The sequence below is a fragment of the Urocitellus parryii genome, chromosome 6 (assembly GCF_045843805.1).
Source record: "Urocitellus parryii isolate mUroPar1 chromosome 6, mUroPar1.hap1, whole genome shotgun sequence".
Taxonomy (NCBI): Eukaryota; Metazoa; Chordata; class Mammalia; order Rodentia; family Sciuridae; genus Urocitellus; species Urocitellus parryii.
In genome coordinates, this window is record NC_135536.1 from 179,012,943 (window position 1) to 179,033,233 (window position 20,291).

Sequence of the window (20,291 nt, forward strand, 5' to 3'; positions counted from 1 at the left end):
AAGCCTAGTACAAGGTCTCAATGTTTGTTGAACAAACCGTCCTTTCTGTATATATGAATCCTCAGCTTGCAAGACTACAGAACCTCAAAATATATCCAGAAACCCAGAAAAGAAAAAATTTATAGATAAAAGAACCAATGAATCAGGTAGGAAAAATACCCAACATATATGATGGTTAAAATTTTGGTTCTTTGAATATACCTCTAAAATAGATAAATTTTTGGTAAGTTTTGATCAAGGGAAAGCCTGGAATGAAAAAAGGAATAAAGTAACAATGGGGGGGGGGGCTTAAAAGAGCAGGAGAAAACTGCAGACAACTTTATAGCAATAAATGAACAGTCCAAGTAAGAAAAGTAACTTCTAGGAAGTTACCAAAGCCCTTCCACAATTCTTATCTCGGTAATTCCTTGTGAGAGCCCTATGCCTTGAGCAGGCAGCACTCCTATGATCCTGGGAGTAAGAACAGAGTCAGGAGTGGATGTCCAGCTCAGGGCCCTGACAAACTTCCCTGCTCTGTCTCAAGGTCGGTCGCCAATGGGAGTCTGTACACATCCCCAACATGGAACCGCACCACTCTCCTGCTTCTAGCCACCACCTTAAGTCTGCTGGTTGGACCGCCAGTCTTATTTATTTTTCCACTTGAGATGCCATGAGGGGTTTCACTTTATTTTTACTTCAAAAGCAGCACCATAAAAATCCTTGATGATTAGAGCTCCAGCTGTCTTAAGTTGTTTGTCAAGGGATCAGTTACTCAAATCTCCTATGGAGGGAAACAATTTCAGGCGGGAAGCCATGGGAGCTGAGAAACACCAATGTCTCATCTCTGAAAACTTTCAGACTCCCTCCTGTTCATCGCCTGGCCTGCCCCTGCTCCCCATCCCCCAGCTCCACCATCTGCTCTCCAGAGAGCAGATCAAATTTTCAGGCTAAGGTACTCTGGCGCCAAGGACTCAGCCCCTCGGTGTTTCCCCCTGCCCCCTACCAACTCAGAAATCCAACACCATGGCCCAAATGGACTGCAGCCACATTAAACCACAAAGTAAAGTTTATAAAGCTTTATTAAACATTTCAAACAGCTGTGCAACGAACACACCAGAAATAAAAGCTCTACAACAGCAGTCCAAATGTTTCACAAGTGTGGCCTCACAGTCCCATTCCCTAGATGGACTGCCTCCAGTTCTGTCCTCTGCCTGGCCTGCTTCCCTCCCTCCTCAGGCAAGAGAGAGGAATGGTTCCGACTCGAAGGACAACCATGCTGATCCCCAGTGGGCAGGGGCCAGGAGAAAGTCTTGTTTGCCAACACTTGTTACTGAAGTGCAGAGAAAGAAAAAAGCAAGTGACAGTCACAAAGTCTTCCTGTGTGTTCTTCATAACATACAGTCTACTTGCGCAGGAACGAAGAAGCTCCTGGCGGGAGGACGATGGCCACTGCTCCCCTGTGTCTTGTATGAATCACCTTGGAGTCCAGTGTGCTGGTCACTCTGCAATCCCCATGCTAAATAAAAACTGCAGCGGTACCTACTACATACAGCTAGCTACTGCTAAACCTCAAAATCAGAACACATTCGGTAAAGCTTCTTTAAAAGGAATACATACATGTATTTGCACGTACACACACACACACACACACACACACACACACACACACAGGGCACACTGAAAAATATCCAAACACCTATCAAGGGGATCACGGCTGCTATGAAACACACAAGAATGTTCCCATTCACTCAGCAGGGGACCACTAGCTCTACACAAACACACCATACCTCCATCCTGCAGAGCATGCACAGGAGACACAGGAGGCCCCCTCTCAGGATGCTGAGAAAGGCAGGAAGGAAGGGCAAAGGAAGCGAGGCTGGGCTGGGGAGCGGGAGCCCAGACACTCAGGTGAAAGAACAACCTCTATCTGTTGCTTCTCTCTTAAAAATGAAGCAGAGGAAACACTGGAGGTTTGTAGACAATGAACAGTCAAGACATGTTTCTGTCTAGCCTGCTGAAAAGGGGAAGGAGGATGAAAAAGCGAGGCTCTCGGGCATCAGCAATCTCTTCAAATTCGAGATAAGTGCAAAAATGAGCCCTGTCTTGAACAGGTGCTCCCCAAAAAAAGGAAAGGGTAGAAGAGAACTAAAGGGAAAACAGGAGAAGGACTGAGGTGTCAGTAACATTCTGGGAAGGAGAGGGACCCTGACAAGGAGGGGTCACAGAGGTGACAAGGAGACTGGCATTTTATCTGCCTAGGGCAGTTGACTAGGATGGATGTAGACTCCTCGCTGTAATGAGGCGAGGGGAGAGGCCATCCTGCCAGCCGGGACCCAGATGGGGACAGAACACACACAATCACAAGACCACCCACGACTATAGGACTCTACAATAAAAGCACAGGTCAGTGCCATTATTCACATTATAAGGATAAAACATCACAGGCCAAAAAGGCGCCGTCAGGAATGTGGCACCCGCGGGACTGCGGGATTTGAAACTCCAATGCTTTATGACCTATGTCAATGCCTCCCCTCCCGTCTTCTGCTTCCGTAGAAAGCTAACAGGGCAGCTGTTAGGTGCCCACAACACCAGGGTCGTGTGCTGATTCTGGAAGCGGGGAATCCGAGCAGTGGTACAGGAAACAGTTTCCCCAGCAGCTATAGCAGATGAGGAACAGAGCTGCCAGGAAAACCAAGGCACAAATTGTGCAAGGCTTCCGCTCCAGGAGGAAGCTGAGCAGGTAGAAGCCCATGAACATGGAGTGGCTGAACCACAGGGCGGGGTTGAGGGGCTTGGGGATGAGGAGGACGGGCAGCAGCCACTGGAGGCAATACATGATCTCTGCCGGGCAGGGCCTTCGCCAAGGCTGCCGGGCACCGCTGCAGGAACCGACCTAATGGGAGGCAGCGGGCGCAGGCGGCTGCCCTCCGCTTTCTTCAACCCTCTCTCCAGGAGCTGAGCCGCTGTGCTCTCTGGCTGTCAGCCCGGGATCACCAAGGCAGCAGGGATCCTGAAGAGAAAAGTCAACACAACAGACAAACAGACAAAGAACAGACAGACAGACAAAAAAAAAAAAGAACAGGAACAGAATGTATACTTATTTGGGAAAATGGATCATGGTTAACAACAGTTAAATGTGAATGCCCTTTCCTCCCCACCCACCCGAGGAAGTTCTACTCCTCTCCAAGCCACCAGTTCAGGAAGCCTCCTGAGGCGTCTCCCTGGGGTTTCCACTGGGGAGGGGTCCCCCAGAGGGCTCTGGCACGGTCTGCACAGTGGACTGGCTTTGCCTGGGTCCTGCCCGGCAGAGATCATGTATCGCCTCCTGGGGCTGCGGCCCGTCCTCAGAGGGCCCAGACCTCACAATACCGCCCTGTGGTTGCCACAGGACCTCCATGGGTTCCATACTGTGCCCCCATGTGGTAAAGAAGGGTTCTGTAGCTAGTCTCTCTCCCAGCACAGATGCTGAGCTGGAGCAACCAGTGAGTGGTGAGTTAAAGCAGTCAGCAGCATACTGCAGGACCAGTATGAGGGTGGGCAATGGATCCTTGCAAGCTCTGGTCTGGGAAGCTACAGCAGTGGCTGGGCACCAAATATTTTAAGATGACAGCCTGGGCTGGTCTTGTTTTTTTCAAACAGTCCAGTGTCATTTTGCCAAAACCAAACAACTTCTTCGAAAGTCGATGTAGGGAAAAGAATCACTACACTACTTCAACCAAACTGAACTCCCTTGGATCATTATGCCTCCATCTGCTGCTGGCATTGTACAGAACCTGACCTCCATGAGCTTTTAATCAAAATTAATTTCCTATCCATGTAGGGGTGAGTGCCAGTTAGTCTCCATGCCAGGTAGCTTGTTGGAGAGAGGTGCTTTCCGCAGGCCAACCAGGCGCTGGGCCCCGCTGCACACCCGGTTTTGGTCTTCCCATGTACAAATGCAACATTCCATGGAGGGAACCACCAGGCTGGTGCTCTGAGAGGGACCCGCAAAACCCACGCTCAACTAGGGAAGCACAAGACAAGCGCAGAGAGGGACTCGCTTCACTATGAAACGGAGCTACCCAGCTACAGTAGCCCAAGCCTTGGCGGCTGTGGAGAAATCCGGCTCAGTGCTCCAGCCCTGTGGAACAAGGGATACAAAGACCCAAGCAAGCTGAGGCAGACCTACCAGGATCTGGGGGAGGGGTGCGGAAGGCAGAGATTGAAATGATCTGTCCTGCAGAAAACTCTTCCGAACACATTCCGACCCCTTCTCGGTAGAGCTCATTCCTTTCGCGCACACAAAGGGCGCCAATCCTTCTCTCTTCCCTCCCACAGAGTAGACACTATAGCTTTTGCGGTACGAGTGCAGTGTCCTGGCCCGGGTCCCCACAGTAGCCACCGCCACTGCTGCAGATACCGATCTTCTCGCTACCATAAAAAGCGGGATGTTAAGAATCACCGAAGGATTCTTGCTCTGGGACTCCCGTGAACCAGAGGACATTGTAAATTAGGAGAGTGCTGAGCAGGGGCCTCCGATGCCATGACTCCTGGAAGGAGTATCTTTTTTTTTTCTCTACCGGGCTGATGACCCCTCCCATAACTTAAGGTTTTCCACCAGTGCGGGAGGTACGTTCTGGCATAGCACTGGACATTGGGCTCAAATTTACAGGCCAGAGCTTAGAGAGAGGGGCGCCACAACAGGAGGCTTGCATTCCCTACCCTTGCCCTCTACTCTACCCAGAGTTGTGACGCCCCTCCATTTTACACCGAAATTCAAAAGCGGGCATGGCGGAATCTTCTGGAAGGGGGCTAAGATGAGACTCAGGAGGCGGGGGTCAGTGTGAAAAGAGCAGATGGATTATTTTTTTCTCGCTTGGCGAATGAAGAGCGCCCCCCGCCACCCCTCCTCTTGGACAGCCCCCCCAAGCGCGCATGCGCAGTTAGGTGGCGGGAGGGTACTTAAGGCGCGGCCGCGGCCGCTGCGGCAGTACGCCCAACAGCGGACTCCGAGAGACCAGCAGATCTCGGCGAACCCTTGCTCTCTCGACTACCCTCTCGGGACTCTCGGAACCATGGCGGCAGTGGCAGCGGCCTCGGCTGAACTGCTCATCATCGGCTGGTACATCTTCCGCGTGCTGCTGCAGGTAAGCGTGTGGGAACTCCAGGTCGAAGAGGGCTCCTGGTGCGCGCATCCCGATCCCACAAACCCTGCGTCGCGATTGCCGCCTCCCGAACCCATCCTATCCCGACTGCCGCGATCCCTGTCCGCCCAAGTGCCGCTGCGGCACCGCGCGCCCCTCGCGGGTTCCCTGCGCCCACCTCCTCGAGCAGACCCTTCCCAGTGCGCCCGCGCCCAGCTGGGAACAAAGACTCGGGCGAGGCGGACGATCGCTGAGGCTTTTAGAGACCTACGTGGTAAGAGAAACCCGCTATACCCAGACTCGACCCGAGGAGGGAGGCGGGGCGCTTGTATGTTTCAAGACTTTATCGCTCGCCTAGCAAAAAAATTCCGTCTTAAAAAACTTGCGCATTGCGGGGAAATTTTCTTTAAAAAAATACACATAAACACACACATATATATGCACATATATATATTTGCGCTTGCAGGGTTGGGACAAAAAGCAAGTTAGAAAAAGGCACTTCTCAGGGAAAAAAAATCACTTCACAAAAGGAAACACCAAAAGAGAGAAAAAGTAACTAAAGGGAAAAATAGAGGAAAACGCGCATTGCAGGAAAAAAAAAATCGTTCAAAAGCATTTGGTAGAAAAAAGCATTAGATAAAAAGCGCATTGCAGAAAAAAAAATCAGACAAAGGAGCTAACAGAAAAAACAAATGAATCGGACAAAAACACTTTGAATAAAACAATTAGAGGAAAAAGCCCTTCGCCGAAAAAAATGGAAGGGGAAAAAAGTGCTTCCAAAAAAGGACAAATCACTTTGTTGAAAAAAAAAAAAAGGCAAAAGTGCTTTGCATAAAATAAATCGAAAAAAAAAAAGCGCTTTGCCTATAAAATCATTTACCCGAAAAGCTCCCTTTGCAGGAAGAATTCCCTGCTAAAGGAATCTTTTGCCAAAGGAATCGCATATTTCCTTCAAGGTGTTCCTGGAATGCTGCATTTACTGGGTAGGATTCGCTTTTCGAAATCCTCCAGGGACACAGCCCATTGCGAGAAGTGAGGTATACCTAAGTTGTGGGTCCAATCAGCTTGCCGCCATGCAGCTCTCAGCACAGTTGGAAAAGCTCCAGCTGCCCTGACTCGTGGACAAGCTGCGCCCGCGCGCGCCTCTCCAGCCTATGCTGGGCAGGCGGGCGGGGCAGGGGGTGGGGCGCGGGTGGGCACGGCAGCACCAGACACACTGCGGGTGCCCTCTATTAAGGGTGGATCCTGGGTCTCTCACCGCAGGTGTTCAGGTACTCCCTGCAGAAGCTGGCGTACACGGTGTCCCGGACCGGGCGGCAGGTGCTGGGGGAGCGCCGGCAGCGAGCCCCCAACTGAGGCCGCAGCTCCCAGCCCTGGGCGGCCGTATCATCAGGTGCTCCTGTGCAGCTCAACCAGCATGGGAGCCAGCGCCGCGCAGGAATGGGGGGTCCCCTGTGCTCCCTCGCCAGAGGAGCACTTGCCAAGGTCAGTGAGGGGCTGGTAGGCCCCCGGAGAAGCAGCACCGACAATTTCGACAATACTAGATCCCTTTCCAACCCATTTGCACCTGCTCCTCTGCAGGTGGGGTGGGGATTGAGAGGGGTGGGGGGAGCAGACCCCCGAGATCTGGGCGTAGGCATCACATTCTGATCTGGACCAAGTCGGGACAGCACTATCCAAGCCCCGGAGCTGCAGCCATGCCAACAGGCCCCACCAAGGAGATCCAAACACCACACCAGCCAGCAGAATGGACATTCCAACAGCATCAGCTGAAGCCCTGAATCTCAATGCAGCAGAAGAGGCGCCAACTGTGTTGCCAGTGGCGGGACTAGAGGGCATGGGCAGTGAAGGAGGGGGGTTAAGAAACAGCGTGGGGCCCTCTCACCGTCCCTTGCCTACAGTGTGCCCATGCGAGCATTCCAGCCCTGCTGCCTCTGCTCCCTCCATTCCTCTTTTCTCCTCACTGACTCCCAAGCCCATCCTATCCCCACAAAATGTGTCACTTAATTTGGACTTATACAACCAATAAAAGAATCCCATCTTTGTACTAAACTTCTTCTCCGAGCCCCCTGCCCCTCACTGATCTTGCTTTCCCAGGTCTCACGCAGTTGTGGTCAATATTGTGGTAATCGCTAATTGTACTGATTGTTTAAGTGTGCATTAGTTGTGTCTCCCCAGCTAGATTGTAAGCTCCTGGAGGACAGGGACCGCCTCTACAAAAAATAAAAAAACAGTACCTCCCCCGACTCGCACAGTGTCCTAGGACCCTGCGGGTCGGTGGAGGCGCACCAAAAGATGTCTCTTGTGGCTTATTTTGAGGGGGGTACACACTTTGCTAAGGCTGGGCCAATGTGCCCACTGTGGTGTGGGCCCACTGTCCTGAGATAAAGGACTATGCCCCTCCCCAAAGAGGAAAGTTGACATCTTTACTTGTGGTCCCAGAATAAGGGACCACTTCCCCCTCCCCAGAGGGGTGGGAGCCTTCACCTGTGGTGCTGGAATAAGAGCCCACCACAGGATATCACTTTGGGAGAAGGGGGAAAAAGTGGGAGTAACACTCAAAATGGGGTACTGAGGCCCAAGGGGATGATTTCAGACACAAAGCTACACTCCAGTCTCTATTCAGGGGCCCCAAGGAAATAAGCACTGGGCAGGGTGGACCCTGGCTTAGGCAATGAGGATGGGATAGGAGGTGTGGTATGGGGCCTCCTTCCCCCAGCTTAATGTTCCAAGGCTGTCCATCCTAACCTTGATATTCCCTAGGGTCTCCCCACCTCCAACCCCACTCCAGAAACCTCTCCCCTGCTCTCTCTCCCCATTGCCGGGTTCCCAGCCCCCCCCCCCTCGCAGCATTGGCCTCTCTATCCCTAAGGGTTGCTTACCAGGTCCCTGGCCCTGGACTCTTCCCTGCCATCAACCAGGACGGGTGGGCTGGGTGGGCTGGCTGCTCTGCTCCCCTCACTCCTCAGCGAGTCAGGACTCCTTTTACTGACTCAGTTGGTCAGCTGACTGCCTCACCAACTGGCCCCACCACCTGTTCAGCCTCATCTCTAGTTTTATCCATTCCTGTCACTACACACCTGTTCCTGGGTCAGCACCAAGGGAGGGAGTTGGAAGGCCATAAATCTCTTCTGCCACTTCCTCAAATCCCTTAGTCACAGTTGTTACAAACATGCTGGAGCACAAAGCACCTCGCCCTCTTGAATATGATGTTTCCCTTCCCTAAACAAGTCTCTTATGTTCCTGGGTCCAATCACCAGCATCTCTGAAGGCCCTATAACTTCACTCAGCATCAGAGAACTGTGTGGGATCTTGGTCTGGTCTTGACTTAGCCATCAATTAAATCAGCCTAGGGCACCCAGCCAGGTCCCTCTCACCCCTCATGTTTAGTTCCCCTCTGGAAGAGTTCCTCTAAGATCCTATCGACCCACATACATTAGAAACATTCTGCCAAAGCAGCAATCGGGACTCAGGTGGGATGGCAATGATAGACTATCTTCCTTAACTGGGTGGCTATATCTACTACCATGGCCTGAAGGTAAAGCAGGTCTCCTCTTATCCAAGGGTGACTCTTTAGCAGGCAAGGCCCACACCTCCTCCCTCCTGAAGCCTATATTTTAACCGGCCTCAAGACAAGGAGCTTCCGTGGTTTTTCCACACTAAACCCAAGGAACCAGGCACATATTTCAACATGTGTTCTCAATGAAGGCTGACCCTTCCCTCACAGCCTTCGGGGTGTGCTACTGCCCCACTGCCCCAGATGCTCTAACCTCAGTTCAAGTTAGACAACAGCTGAGTTCACAGAAGGAATCCAAAGCAGTATGGAAGGGCCTGTCAACTCTGGACATAGCATTTCCTGTGCTCCTCCCCTCCAGAAGGCAGGGTACTGCCGGTAACCCCAGGGCTTTCCAGATGATCTTGGCAAAGCCCTTTCCTCCATCCATCTTTCAGCAGGGCTCGGAGTATATGTACTAAGATGATAGATTCTGGGCAAGGACTGCCCTGGTGGGCTGCATCCCTTTCATCCCCACTCTCAAACTTAACCAGCAAATTTAACCAACTAGAGGACAAAAGGAATGCATTGACTTTCCATCCCCATGCAATGACAAGAAGTCTGATCCAAACACATCTTGTTTATAAAATGTTTTTCACAAGATATATCATAAAAATTTTTATTCTCACAGAGCAAAAGGATATTTGGTTTTATTGCAAAGCCCTGAGTACATAAAGCTAAATGTCCCCTTTCCCTAAACCATTCCTCCCTAACCCCCCCACCTCCCAACTTTGTCCCTACAAGGCCAAGAAAAGAGAATCGTGAGATTGGAATGGCTTCGTGGGACGCCAGCAACAGGTCAGAGTCCCACACCTTGGGTCGAATACCTGAAAAGGATGTCAAGTTTTCTTAGACCAACAAGGTGAAGTTGGGACAGCCTGGGGGATGGCACCAAAACTTCAAGAGTGTGGGTGCTATGTGACACTTGATACCTCTATCTTTGAAGCACCTGAGTTGTGACTGAAGGAAGGAAGAGCTGTTATGGGGGGAAGGCTAGAGAAGGGACAAGTTTCTTGAGTTTCAACTATAGAACCGGCAACAGTTTAGTACACATGGCTGGATGGGGGAGCAATTGTGCTGTAAGCCATTTACTACATTCTATTTTCAAACTTGTTTCTCCTCAGAAACAAACACCCCAGGGGGAGAGTCTGAATATGCATTTAATTCCTTCCAGAGATTTACATGTGTGTACACATATGTGCACACACTAGTATAAAAACATTCTCTTTTTCTGGGGTGACCTCTTTCTCCATATGCCCCTGAGACCCGTTACTATCTCTTCTGAGAATGATCCCCTTTATTCTCCCCACTTCCCCTCCTACAGGATCCAGATTCCTGAGTATTCTGAGAGCAGGAAGTCAGAGTGGCAGGCAACACATGGCCTTTGGTATATCACACAGTGACAGGTCTGAAATGGAATGCATGTATGTCAAAGACAGGAGAACAAAAACAAACAACAACAAAAAAGGACAGCCTAAGCTGGATTCCTCTTTGAAAAAACAAATTACAGAAGGGGGAAAAAAAAAAAAAAGCTTTCACTCTTTTGGCAGCAATTCTAAGAAGACCAACTTCAGATACAGAATTGATCTAGTCACTGGAAATTGAACAGGTTTCCAGCAGTGAGCCTTCTAAGAGATTTGCTTGCCGTCAATTAATCTCTGATTTAAAACAAATAAGATCGAACACTTGGCGGTGGCACTGAATCGGAAACTTTTTTTTTTTTTGGTCCTGGCTTTGGTGTTGCCGTCCAGAAGGCTGACAGGATGGCTGGACCGTGTCAGGCAGGGCGGAGAAGCCGTCCCCAACACACCAGTTCCCTGAAAGGGACAAAAGACGATCCGAACCTATAAACAGAAAGGCAGTTTCTTTCCTAGGGCAGACCCCAGTTTCCCAGCGTTTATTATGGAAAAGGCCTGGAAGGAAACCGAAGCCAGTCTGGAAGGAGGAAGGGAAAAGCAACGGTCCCCATCCCCCCATTCTTCCTTTCCAGGCCAGGAGTGTGCCAGGCATTCCGTTCCTTCAGCTGCCCTTGAGGGCCACTCCCCAGGCACTGGAAGAAAGGGAACGAACGTCCAGACTTGATGTGAAGTTAGAGGGATGAGAAGCGCCCGCGACCCGAAGCAAAGCGTCCACCTACCACCCGACACCAAAGCGGGACCCGGGGGCCTCGCCCACCCCATGCCCCTTCTGATTTAAAAAAAAAAAAAAAGGCAACTGAAGTGGCGGGGAAAGAGTGACAGGCCCCCCTCAAGTTGGCCCCCTGCCTGGGTCCCAGGGCGAAGAGGTAGTGGTCGCTCTCCCCAGTCCTGCCTGCCCCATCCCGGGAGGGCGCTGACCTTGGAGGCCCGAGCGAGAACCCAGGAGCCCGCTGACCCACCCTCGGGCCGGGAAGGGACCCTCCAGGCCCAGGCCGGAGCGAAGCAGGGCCACCACCCGACGCCGGACAGGGGTGCCCCCACCCCCGGGGCACGCGGAAGGAAAACCCAATGAGGGACCCAGCGACGCCTAAGGTGACCCCGAGGGGACAACATGGCGGCGCGGCCGCAAGGAGGGCCTCTCATTTCGCTCCCCGCGGGCTGACGCCACGGTACCTGCGAGCCCTGCCATGGCGCCGCCGCCACCGTCGCCGTCGCTGCCGCAGCCTGCCTCCACCTCAGCTCTCCACCAACGCCGCAGAAACTGGGGAGACGCCCCCTTCGTCTTCTAGTCGAGCCGGACGAGGACCCCTCGCGGGATCGAGCTCCCCACGGCGGACGCCTGATCCTATGGCCCCACATGAGACCACCTTCGCCGGGCCCTCCCCCAATTTCCGCCACAGACAACGCTTTGAAGGACTCCTATGTACTTTTAAGAAATTATGGGGTGCCGGGTTCTTCAGGACCGGAGAATTTTTAATCAGGCGAAAGCTGGGGAGCCCCAAATCACGGGCCCGTGGTCCCCTCATGCATATGCAGCAGATTGTGATCTTCACTCGTAGAGTCGAGCGGGCGTGGCTTAGTTCTCCTGGAGAGCCGTGTCGTGGCGGGTTTGCTCCTGAGCAGCCGTGGACTCCGGGCTCACAGTCCGGAGTGTGTGCTTCCAGGCGCACAGTCCGGCCCCGCGCCTGCCTTTCCACAAGGGCAGAGACCCCCCGCTCAGAACTTGGTGCCTGCTCCTCCCCTCGCCCTGGACCTTGGGCAGGCGAGCCACCCGCCCACCCCAACGCCCAGCTTCCTCAAGTCGATGAAATGCCTACCTCGGGGTTTTTATGGGCCCCGAATGAGTCAGTGTGTTCATATATTAGCTGATTAGGCACATTCCTGAGTGCCTACTATGTGCAAGCGCAGTGTTAAAGGCAAAGAGGTAGAGAGAGTACCAGGGCTCTGGGCCTGACCTCTGTGTGCTGCCAGTCTAATGGGTGAGAGTGTTGGGGGCAGGGGTGGGGGAGGAAACACGGTTATCAAATAATCACTATATACCGATAAGTTTAATCAAATCAGTACATAATTATACACCAGGGGAAGTGATGTAAGGAAAATCAGAGTGTGGTGAAAGTGAATAGGGTCCTAATGTAGGGTGGGGGATGAAGACTGAGCCTCCTTGGGAAGATGGCATTTAAGCCAAGAGACCAAGAATGATCAGGAGTTGTGCTGGCCAAGAGAGAAAGGGAAATTTTTCTAGATAGAAGGAACAACTTGTCCCAGACACGAAGGTGGGAAGGAAAGAACACAGGGAGTGTAAGGAGTAAGGCAGGTAGTGCCACACAATGGATTTGCATTTTATCTTTTGAGGAACAAAAAGAGGGGAGCCACTGGGGCGCATGCATGTAATCCCAGTAGCTCTGGAGGCTGAGGCAGGAAGATTGCAATTTCAAAGCCAGCCTCAGCAAAAGCAAGGTGCTAAGCAACTCAGACCCTGTCTCTAAATAAAATACAAAATAGAGCTGGGGATGGGGCTCAGTGGTTGAGTGCCCCCGAGTTCAATCCCTGGTACCCCCTCCCCCACAAAAAAGAAGAGGGGAAGCTAAGCACTGGCAAGGATCTGGAGCAATTTGCAGTTCATCAACACGTTGCTGGTGGCAGAGAAAGTTGGTCCAACTCCTGTACAAAACTGTCAGTCTACTAAATCTACACATGCTTGTATGCTATGACCTAGAATTGCCACTTCTAGGTATTTACCCTAGAGAAATGGGCCACTTAAGTCTTGCACAAAGACTTGTGCAAGAACGTTCACAGAGCATAAATTCATGCCAAGTGTTGCCACACACGCTGTAATCCTAGCAACTTGGGAGGCTGAGGAAGGGATGGCAAATTTGAAGCCAGCCTTGGCAATTTAGCAAGAATCTGTCTCAAGATAAAAAATAAAAAGGACTGGGGATGTGGCTCAGTGGTTAAGCATCCCTGGGTTCATTCCCCGGCACCAAAGGGGGGAAAAAAAAAAGTCATAGCTCCACTGGTCTGGGAATACCCCACTGTTCATTAGCAGGAGAACAGATCAACAAATGGTGTCTTGTTTTTCGAATGGAATATAGTTGGCCCTCTGTCCACAGGTTCTGCTTCTGAAGTTTCAGCTAACATCTGGTTTAAAATATTTGGGGAAAAACTGCATCAAAATTCTATCTGAATAGACTGTTACCATCAGTCTAGAAAGTTCCCTCATACCTCACTCACCCTGGCAAACAATACTCTGATTTTTTTTCTACCACAGAATAGTTTTCCATATAAATGGGATCACACAGTACATATAAAACCTTTACAGACTTTTTTTTTTTTTTTGATACTTATACAGACTTTTTTTTTTTTTTTTGATACTGGGGATTGAACTCAGTGCTTTTAACACTGAGATATATCTCCAGCACATTTTTTATTTTGAGACAGGGTCTCATTGAGTTGCTCAGGCCCTTGCTCAGTTGCTGAGGCTGGCCTTGAATTGGCAATTCTCCTGCCTCAGCCTCCTGAGTTGCTGGGATTACAGGTGTGGCTACTACCATTTTGATGTTCATCCATTTTGTTATGTGTATCAAAACTTTGCTCCTTTTTCAAGCTGGTAGTATTCCATGAATAACTGTTTGAAATATATTCATTGGTTCCCCTCTCCCCAGTTTGTGTGTGTTATTAAAAAAAAGCTGTTATGAATATTCCTGCATTAAAAAATTCCATCTGAACTGAACATGTACAGAATTTCTCATCATAATTCCCTAAACAATACAGTATAACAACTGTTTACAAAGCATTTACATTGTATTGGATATTATTCTTCATCCAGAGCTGATTGAAAATAAACAGGAGAATGCTAGGTGCAGTGATGCACGCTTTAATCTCAGCTACCCAGGAGGCGGAGGCAGGAGGATCATAAGCTCAAGGCCAGCCTCAGTGACTTAGTGAGACCCAATCTCAAAATGAGAATTAAAAAGGGCTGGGGGCACCTGGGGATAGAGCTCAGTTGGTAGAGTGTTTGGCTCACATGCGCAAGGCCCTGGGATCAATCCCCAGTACCACCAAAAGATAAAAAGGGCCTGGGGTGTAGCTCTGTGGTAGAAAACCCCTGGGTTCAATCCCCAGTAATACTAAATAAATAGAGAAACAAAACATACAGGAGAATTTGGGGAAGTTATATATAAATACTATTTCATTTTATATAAGAGACTTGAGCATTTTTGTATCTTCAGGGTGCCTTGGAACCAATCCCCTCTGGCTATGAGGGACAAGCATACTGTGTTCTGTGTATGAAAGGACAATCTCGGTATCTATGCAGCACCATGGATGAATCTGGCAAAGAATATGCAAGCTAAAAGAAGCCAGACCCCAAAAGCAGTACATGCTATTTGAGTCTGTTCGTATAAAGTTCAAGGGCAGGCAAAACCAATCTATGTTGATTGCAATCAAAATAGTGGTGACCAGGGTCAGGAGGGGAGTAGCGAAGGAAAGGAGCAAGAGAGACTTTGTAAGGTGCTGGAAAAGAACTCTTCTTAGACCTGTTGGTGATCATGTGTAAGAGCTTATCAAGCCAACCCTAAGGCCAGGAGCTTTATGTATGTTCTATCCCAAGAAAAAATACTGAATATAGGAGGGGTCTTACCATTCCAGGGCTCACGGTACAGCTGCTGAGCAAGGGTCAGGCCTGTGTCGCGGGGGACCTGTCGTCCGGTACCTTTATGCCAGGACGGGTTATTGCAAGGTCTCTGTGGCCAGCCTTCTCCTTGGGGCTCCAGAAAGTTGGAGAAGAGAAAGCAGAATTACCCCCTGCCCCCAGAGCTGGCTCCTCAGCAACCCCTTTCCTCTCTGTCCACAAACCTGTGCTGTCTTCAGGCTCAGTTCCAGGTGGTGAACTGACACCAGCCCGGGCTCTGGGAGCGTCAGAGTCCTGGACAGTCTTCCCACCCTCCCCAGCCTGCCCCTCCCTGGACGCTGACTCATGCTTCCCAAGCCTTGCCCTTTCCTCCAGAATCCTCCTTGGGGACATTTTCTGTCCCTATTACCAAAGTTTGGTCCCAGCCATCAGCCTCCTCTCCGTTCTCTCTGCCTCCTGTCTCACCCAGAACCCTCCTCCTCCTCTCAGCAGCCATTTCTAAAACGACCCCATCCTGCTTCCTCTGGAGGGGTGGTACCCCTCCTCTGACTTTAGCTGTCCAGATTCTCTCCCGTCTTCAAAGCCTCAGATCAAAGGCCACCTCCTCCAGGAAGCCATCACATTCAATCAGCAAATATCAATGGGCACCTAAAATACGCCAGGCCCTGTGCCAACCATGGAGCACCCAGGGGAGAAGACAGATGCACCTGCGCCCTGGAGAGACGGGCAGTTGGGCCATGCCAGTGCCCGTGTGCTTCCTGGGGCGCTGACCTCACTGTGCTGTTAGCTCCTGGAGGAGGGGCCTCACTTTGGGGTCTGGCAGGGAGGGGAAGGCTGTAACTGCTGAGTGACTGAGTGAATGGATGATGAAAGGCCAGACCAAGCTCCTCCCTCCCTTATTTGTTCTCCAAACTTCAGGTTTAGCTGGGTGGAGAGACACAGTTAGGACGAGAAGGCAAATGTGGCACCAACTGATGAAGAATCCGGTGACAGGTCACGAGTGGGACCACCTTTTGCGAAATCACAAAACCTACGATCCTCTACGGTCACTGTTTGACAAGTCCTTTTTCTGAAATAGCCTTCCTTCCTTCCTTCCTCGTTCCTCCTTTCCTCCCTTCTTTCTTTTTTCCTGTTGTGCTGGAGGTGGAACCCAGGGCCTGGCCGGGCTAGGCAAGTGCTCTACCATAGACTCAGGAACTTCGACCTGTAACGCAACAACTGTTAAATGTTAAAGCACCAAAGAAACTGTGTGTGATCAAAAGATCTCCAATAAGCCAAGGGCAGTGGTGCACTCCTATAATGCCAGCTACTGGAGTTCAAGTTCAAGGCCAGCCTGGGCAAGTTAGTGAGACCCTGTCTCAGAAAGAGCTGGGGATGTAGCTCAGTGGGACTCTCTGGGTTCAATCCTCAGTACTGCCTTCCCCCCAGTTTTTAAAAATGTAATAAGAAACACTATTGCTAAGGTGACCAAAGAATGAAGATCTGGGACGGCACAGACTGTAGCCAGAATGGATCTGTTCCCATTCCGCATTTGCTAGCTGTGTCTCCTTGAGCAAAACTTAACCTCTCTGTGCCTCACTTTGCCATCTGTCAATGAAAAGAGCGTGAGGTCCTATCTGATATGGTTGCTTGTGGGGATTCAATGAGTTCACATTTTAAAGTGCTGAAAAGAGCAGCTGTCCTAACACCCACAGTTACTTATCATCACATATAAAATGGGCTGTTCCAGGAGGTGGATGTCCTCTGGGACCGAGGTAGGAGTCCTGGTCGGGAAGGCCCCTGTCTCGACTCATTTTCTGCTGCTGTGTCTAAAGACCCAGACGGGTTCACTCCACGTCGGAAGCTCTGCGTGGCTGGCAGAGCAAGCCCAGGTTTCTCTTCCTCTTCTCACAAAGCCACTAATGCCATCGGGAGGGTCTCACTCCCATGACCCCCTTTAATGATAGTTACTTCCTCATAGCACCACCTCCAGGTACCCTTCTCATATAAATTTGGAGATAACTTTCCGGGGTCACATTCAAGCCAGAGCAGCCCCTCCCAACCATGGCCTTCAGCAGGCAGGACAACTGGGTTCAAATCCCTAACCAGCTTTCATTCAAGTCCTGGGCCTCCCAGTCCCCAGCTCTCAGGGTTTCTCCCCTGGGAAGTGAGTGCCGCTGTTTTAGCCAAGTCTGTGGCGACATCTAGTGGCAAAATGGAGAATTGCCTAACCTTTGAAAACATCAACCTACTAATAATTATTAATTATGGTATATACCTGGTACATTAAACATCTTAATTAATCTCAGTGTGGTCCTGTAAAACTTACCATTATTGTGCTTCTTCTATAGTTGGGGAAAGAAGGTTCAGAGAGAGGGAATCAGTTCACTAAGGCTGTAGGTGTCAGCTGGATTTGAACTCAGGCCATGTGGACCTGCCGTTAAATTTTTGGGAGGGTTTACTGAAGGTTGATCCCAGAGGTGCTTTAACACTGACCTACATTTTCAGTCCTTTTACTTTTTTTTTTTTCAAATTTTGAGACAGGGTCTCACTAAGTTATTGAGGCTGCCCAGGAACTTGTGATCCTCCTGCCTCAGCCTCCTGAGTTGCTGGGATCATAGGTGTTTGCCCCCATATCCAGGCGGAAGTCTGAGTTTTTAATCTATGTTGGGCCCTTGGATGAGTACTGGGAAAATGGAAAATGGTGTTCCTGCCCTTTTACAGAACCTAGAGAGATTCTGTGACTATTTTAGAGGAGATTGATGAGGACCGGAGACCCATGCTTGGACAAACTGTGAAATATCTATCTTGAAGAATTTAGGACATGGAGACTCTTCCTCTCCCAGGGTCCAAGTTCTTTCCAGAAGATTATGAGACCCTGGTAAGGACCAGCTGCGAAAATCCAAACTGTAGAGTCCCAGCTGCCGTGTATCCATTCACCCGGCCCCACAGGAAACATTTATTGAGCACCTACTATAAGCCCGACACTGGTGGGCTCTAGGAATAGAGCAAAGAGCAAGACAGGAGGAGCTCATGGCTGCACTGAGCTCACCGTCGACGGCAGAGGAGCCAGACACCAAATGCACAAGGGAAGGGAGTCGTCGTCGTGGGGCAGAGAATCATAAACGGGAAGCCCCAAGTTGATGTGGGGGTGGCTGAAGCAGGCTCTCTTTTACCCTGAGCCTGAGGATGAAGAGGAGCTTTCTGGGTTATGAACATGGGTCGTAGCATCGGAGGCCCAACAGGTGAGCCTGGGCCAGGATCATATCAGGCAGGGTCTTAGGGGCCATGGAGAGGAGCTGGAGTTTTACCCCAGAGACAAGGGCAAGTCCTTAGGGTAGCGGTACCATCTGATTCGCATTTATTTCTTTTTAGAATTTCTTTTTTACTTGTAGATGAACACAATACCTTTATTTGTTTATTTTTTTAATGTGGTACTGAGAATCGAACCCAGTGCCTCACACCTGCTAGATGAGCATTCTACCACTGAGCCCAGCCCTACAGGAAACATTTATTGAGCACCTACTATAAGCCCCAGGTCCCTGATTTGCATTTCTAAAAGGTCACTCTGGCTGAAGTCAGTGGATTGGAGAAGAAGAGGGGCCTGGGGAGACGTAGGCGGGTGCAGCCGGGAGGTCTGGGTGGTGGTGTCCCAGGAAACCGGGGGAGGGCTGCCGTGTGGCTTGTTCTGGAGGCAGGGCTGTCGAGGATCTGACGTGAGGGGCGAGGAAAGGGCTCCGGTCCTTCTCGGGGTTTGGGTTGCCAGGTGCGTGGATTGACTTTTGGTAAAATGGGTGGAAGCTACGGGGGAGCAGGCCCGGAGGCCGTCCTGAGTTCAGATGGACCCCAGGGTGGAGACCCTTGTTTCGCGGTTGCTCTGTTTGGCCCAGATGATGCCACAAGGTGGCCCTGGCACAGGGTGGAGGAGGTCCTGGGGCAGGAAGCGCAGAGGCCCCCGGCCCGCACAGTGCCCGCTTCTGTGTCCTGGCCATTGCAGGATCGTGCTGAGGACCTGACCCAAGGATGGAGGCGTCAGATCGCCTTTCAACACTGAGTTGCACGAAGGGTGCTCCGGGGTCCTCCTCGGAGCAGCCAGGAGGGTCCACGTCCAGGTTGCCAAGGAGCGTCTCCCTGGCAAATGGAGGCTCATCGACAAAGGGATTTATTTGAGAGACGCACGTTGATATGGCCCTGAGAAAAGGCAGCAGGAACCGTGGTCGAAATCTCCTACCTAAAGTGCCAACTGTGTCCTTCCTGTGGTGGGGCAGGTCGCTCAGAAAACACGCCAAGTCCCAGCTTTGTCAAGTGGAAGAGTCTTCATTTAGCCAGCTAGAGACTGCTCCCCGCAGGACCCATAACTGTCTCTGCAAGGAACAGCCCGGAGCCTGATATTTAAAGGCAAAACCCACATCCGGATTGACGCAGCTGCAAGCAAGCAGGCACAGAAGCTGGACTGGGCAGTTAGCGAGACAATGCAATGGGTACGTTGGTATTTCCCACGGGGCTCTCCAGGTTGGCACGGCAGCGAGCAAGCAGAAGGGAGGGGGTCAAAATGACCCTAGTTCAGTACAAGTTAGAGAATGGTCACTAACGTCTGGACAAGGCAGATTGCTCAAGAAAAATGGACACCAAAGAGAACCATTTTGTACTGTATGAGAATTGCTGTTTTGCATTGTCAAGTATGTTATGCGAGGTAACTATTAATGGGTACAGAGGCGGGGCTTTCCCACGGGAGAAGCATTTCTGACATGACACGGAGTCCTGGGGTAAAATGGCGTCTGTTTGGCCATTGCCCGTGTGGCCTGGCCCGTGACACTTCGAAGCCCTTTGGTGGAAGGCAGTAGATCACCAGATCATTTAAGTGAAGGACCAAGGGTGTGGCTCAGTGGTAGAGTGCTGGCTGAGCATGAGTTAGATCCTGGGTTTGGTCCCCGGCACCCCAGAAGAATAAAGGAAGCATTTTAGGTAAAAAGGAAATGTATCGACAGGATGTTGGGTCACAGAATTGAGAGGCGCTTGAGGGAGGAGCCTTGGAAAGTGCAGCAGGAACCCAGCAGCTTCCTCCTGCTCAGGGCCTTTGCACATGCCGTTCCTGCTGCTGGGACGCCCCACCTGCCTTTCTTCACCTGACTCCAGCTCCCTTGTGAGGTCCGAGCTTTGATGTTGCTTCCTCAAAAATCCCTGCCTGGTTTTCCAGATGAAGCCTTGCCCCTGGCAGAGGCTGTCTCAGTCCCAAGTCCTTTCCCTGGGAGGCCCTTAAGGTAACTGGCTGATGCACTTGATGAGCACCCGTCTTCCCAAGGAGATCTCCACACCTGGGTCTCTTCCCCGAAGCCTGAAGTTCCCGTTCCACCTTCAATCTGGAAACCTAGATGTAGGTAATGACCTGAGTTCCAGTCACCGGACTCCTCCAAGAAAAGGTCTTGACCGTGTGTCAAAAGATTGGAGGGTGAATCCACACGTCTATCTTTTCAGTTAAAACAAAACACTTAAAATCTGCTTATAACATTTTAGGTCTTTTTTTAATTAACAGAGTGACCTTCAGCTCTCATAGCATCTTTGCATGAATATGAATAAGTCTCCCTTTTCTCTGGGTGGAAAAAACTCCA

At 50.9% G+C, this 20,291-nt stretch overlaps 2 protein-coding genes across 8 annotated transcripts; one reads left to right on the forward strand and one right to left on the reverse strand.

Moving 5' to 3' along the window:
• Nucleotides 1-1,040: 1,040 nt before the first annotated feature.
• On the reverse strand, nt 1,041-14,914 carry Blcap (BLCAP apoptosis inducing factor). Of its 5 annotated transcripts, none has more exons than XM_026383163.2 (3): nt 14,713-14,914; nt 11,247-11,762; nt 1,041-2,989 (listed from the first exon to the last, which is right to left on the reverse strand). In XM_026383163.2, the coding sequence occupies exon 3, from the start codon at nt 2,813-2,815 to the stop codon at nt 2,552-2,554; it is 264 nt and encodes an 87-aa protein (XP_026238948.1). In that variant the 5' UTR covers nt 2,816-2,989; nt 11,247-11,762; nt 14,713-14,914; the 3' UTR covers nt 1,041-2,551. The 5 variants fall into 5 exon arrangements, 2 of the variants coding, with proteins under 2 accessions (XP_026238948.1, XP_026238949.1); XR_003300282.2 differs by having other exon boundaries at nt 2,814-2,989; nt 11,247-11,758; XR_003300285.2 differs by lacking the exon at nt 1,041-2,989 and adding an exon at nt 10,129-10,499.
• Nnat (neuronatin) lies at nt 3,408-7,341 on the forward strand. Of its 3 annotated transcripts, none has more exons than XM_026383162.2 (3): nt 3,408-5,105; nt 6,059-6,134; nt 6,366-7,341. In XM_026383162.2, the coding sequence occupies exons 1-3, from the start codon at nt 4,815-4,817 to the stop codon at nt 6,593-6,595; spliced, it is 597 nt and encodes a 198-aa protein (XP_026238947.1). In that variant the 5' UTR covers nt 3,408-4,814; the 3' UTR covers nt 6,596-7,341. The 3 variants fall into 3 exon arrangements, with proteins under 3 accessions (XP_026238947.1, XP_026238944.1, XP_026238945.1); XM_026383159.2 differs by having other exon boundaries at nt 6,059-6,139; nt 6,366-6,538; XM_026383160.2 differs by lacking the exon at nt 6,059-6,134 and having other exon boundaries at nt 6,366-6,538.
• Nucleotides 14,915-20,291: the final 5,377 nt, after the last annotated feature.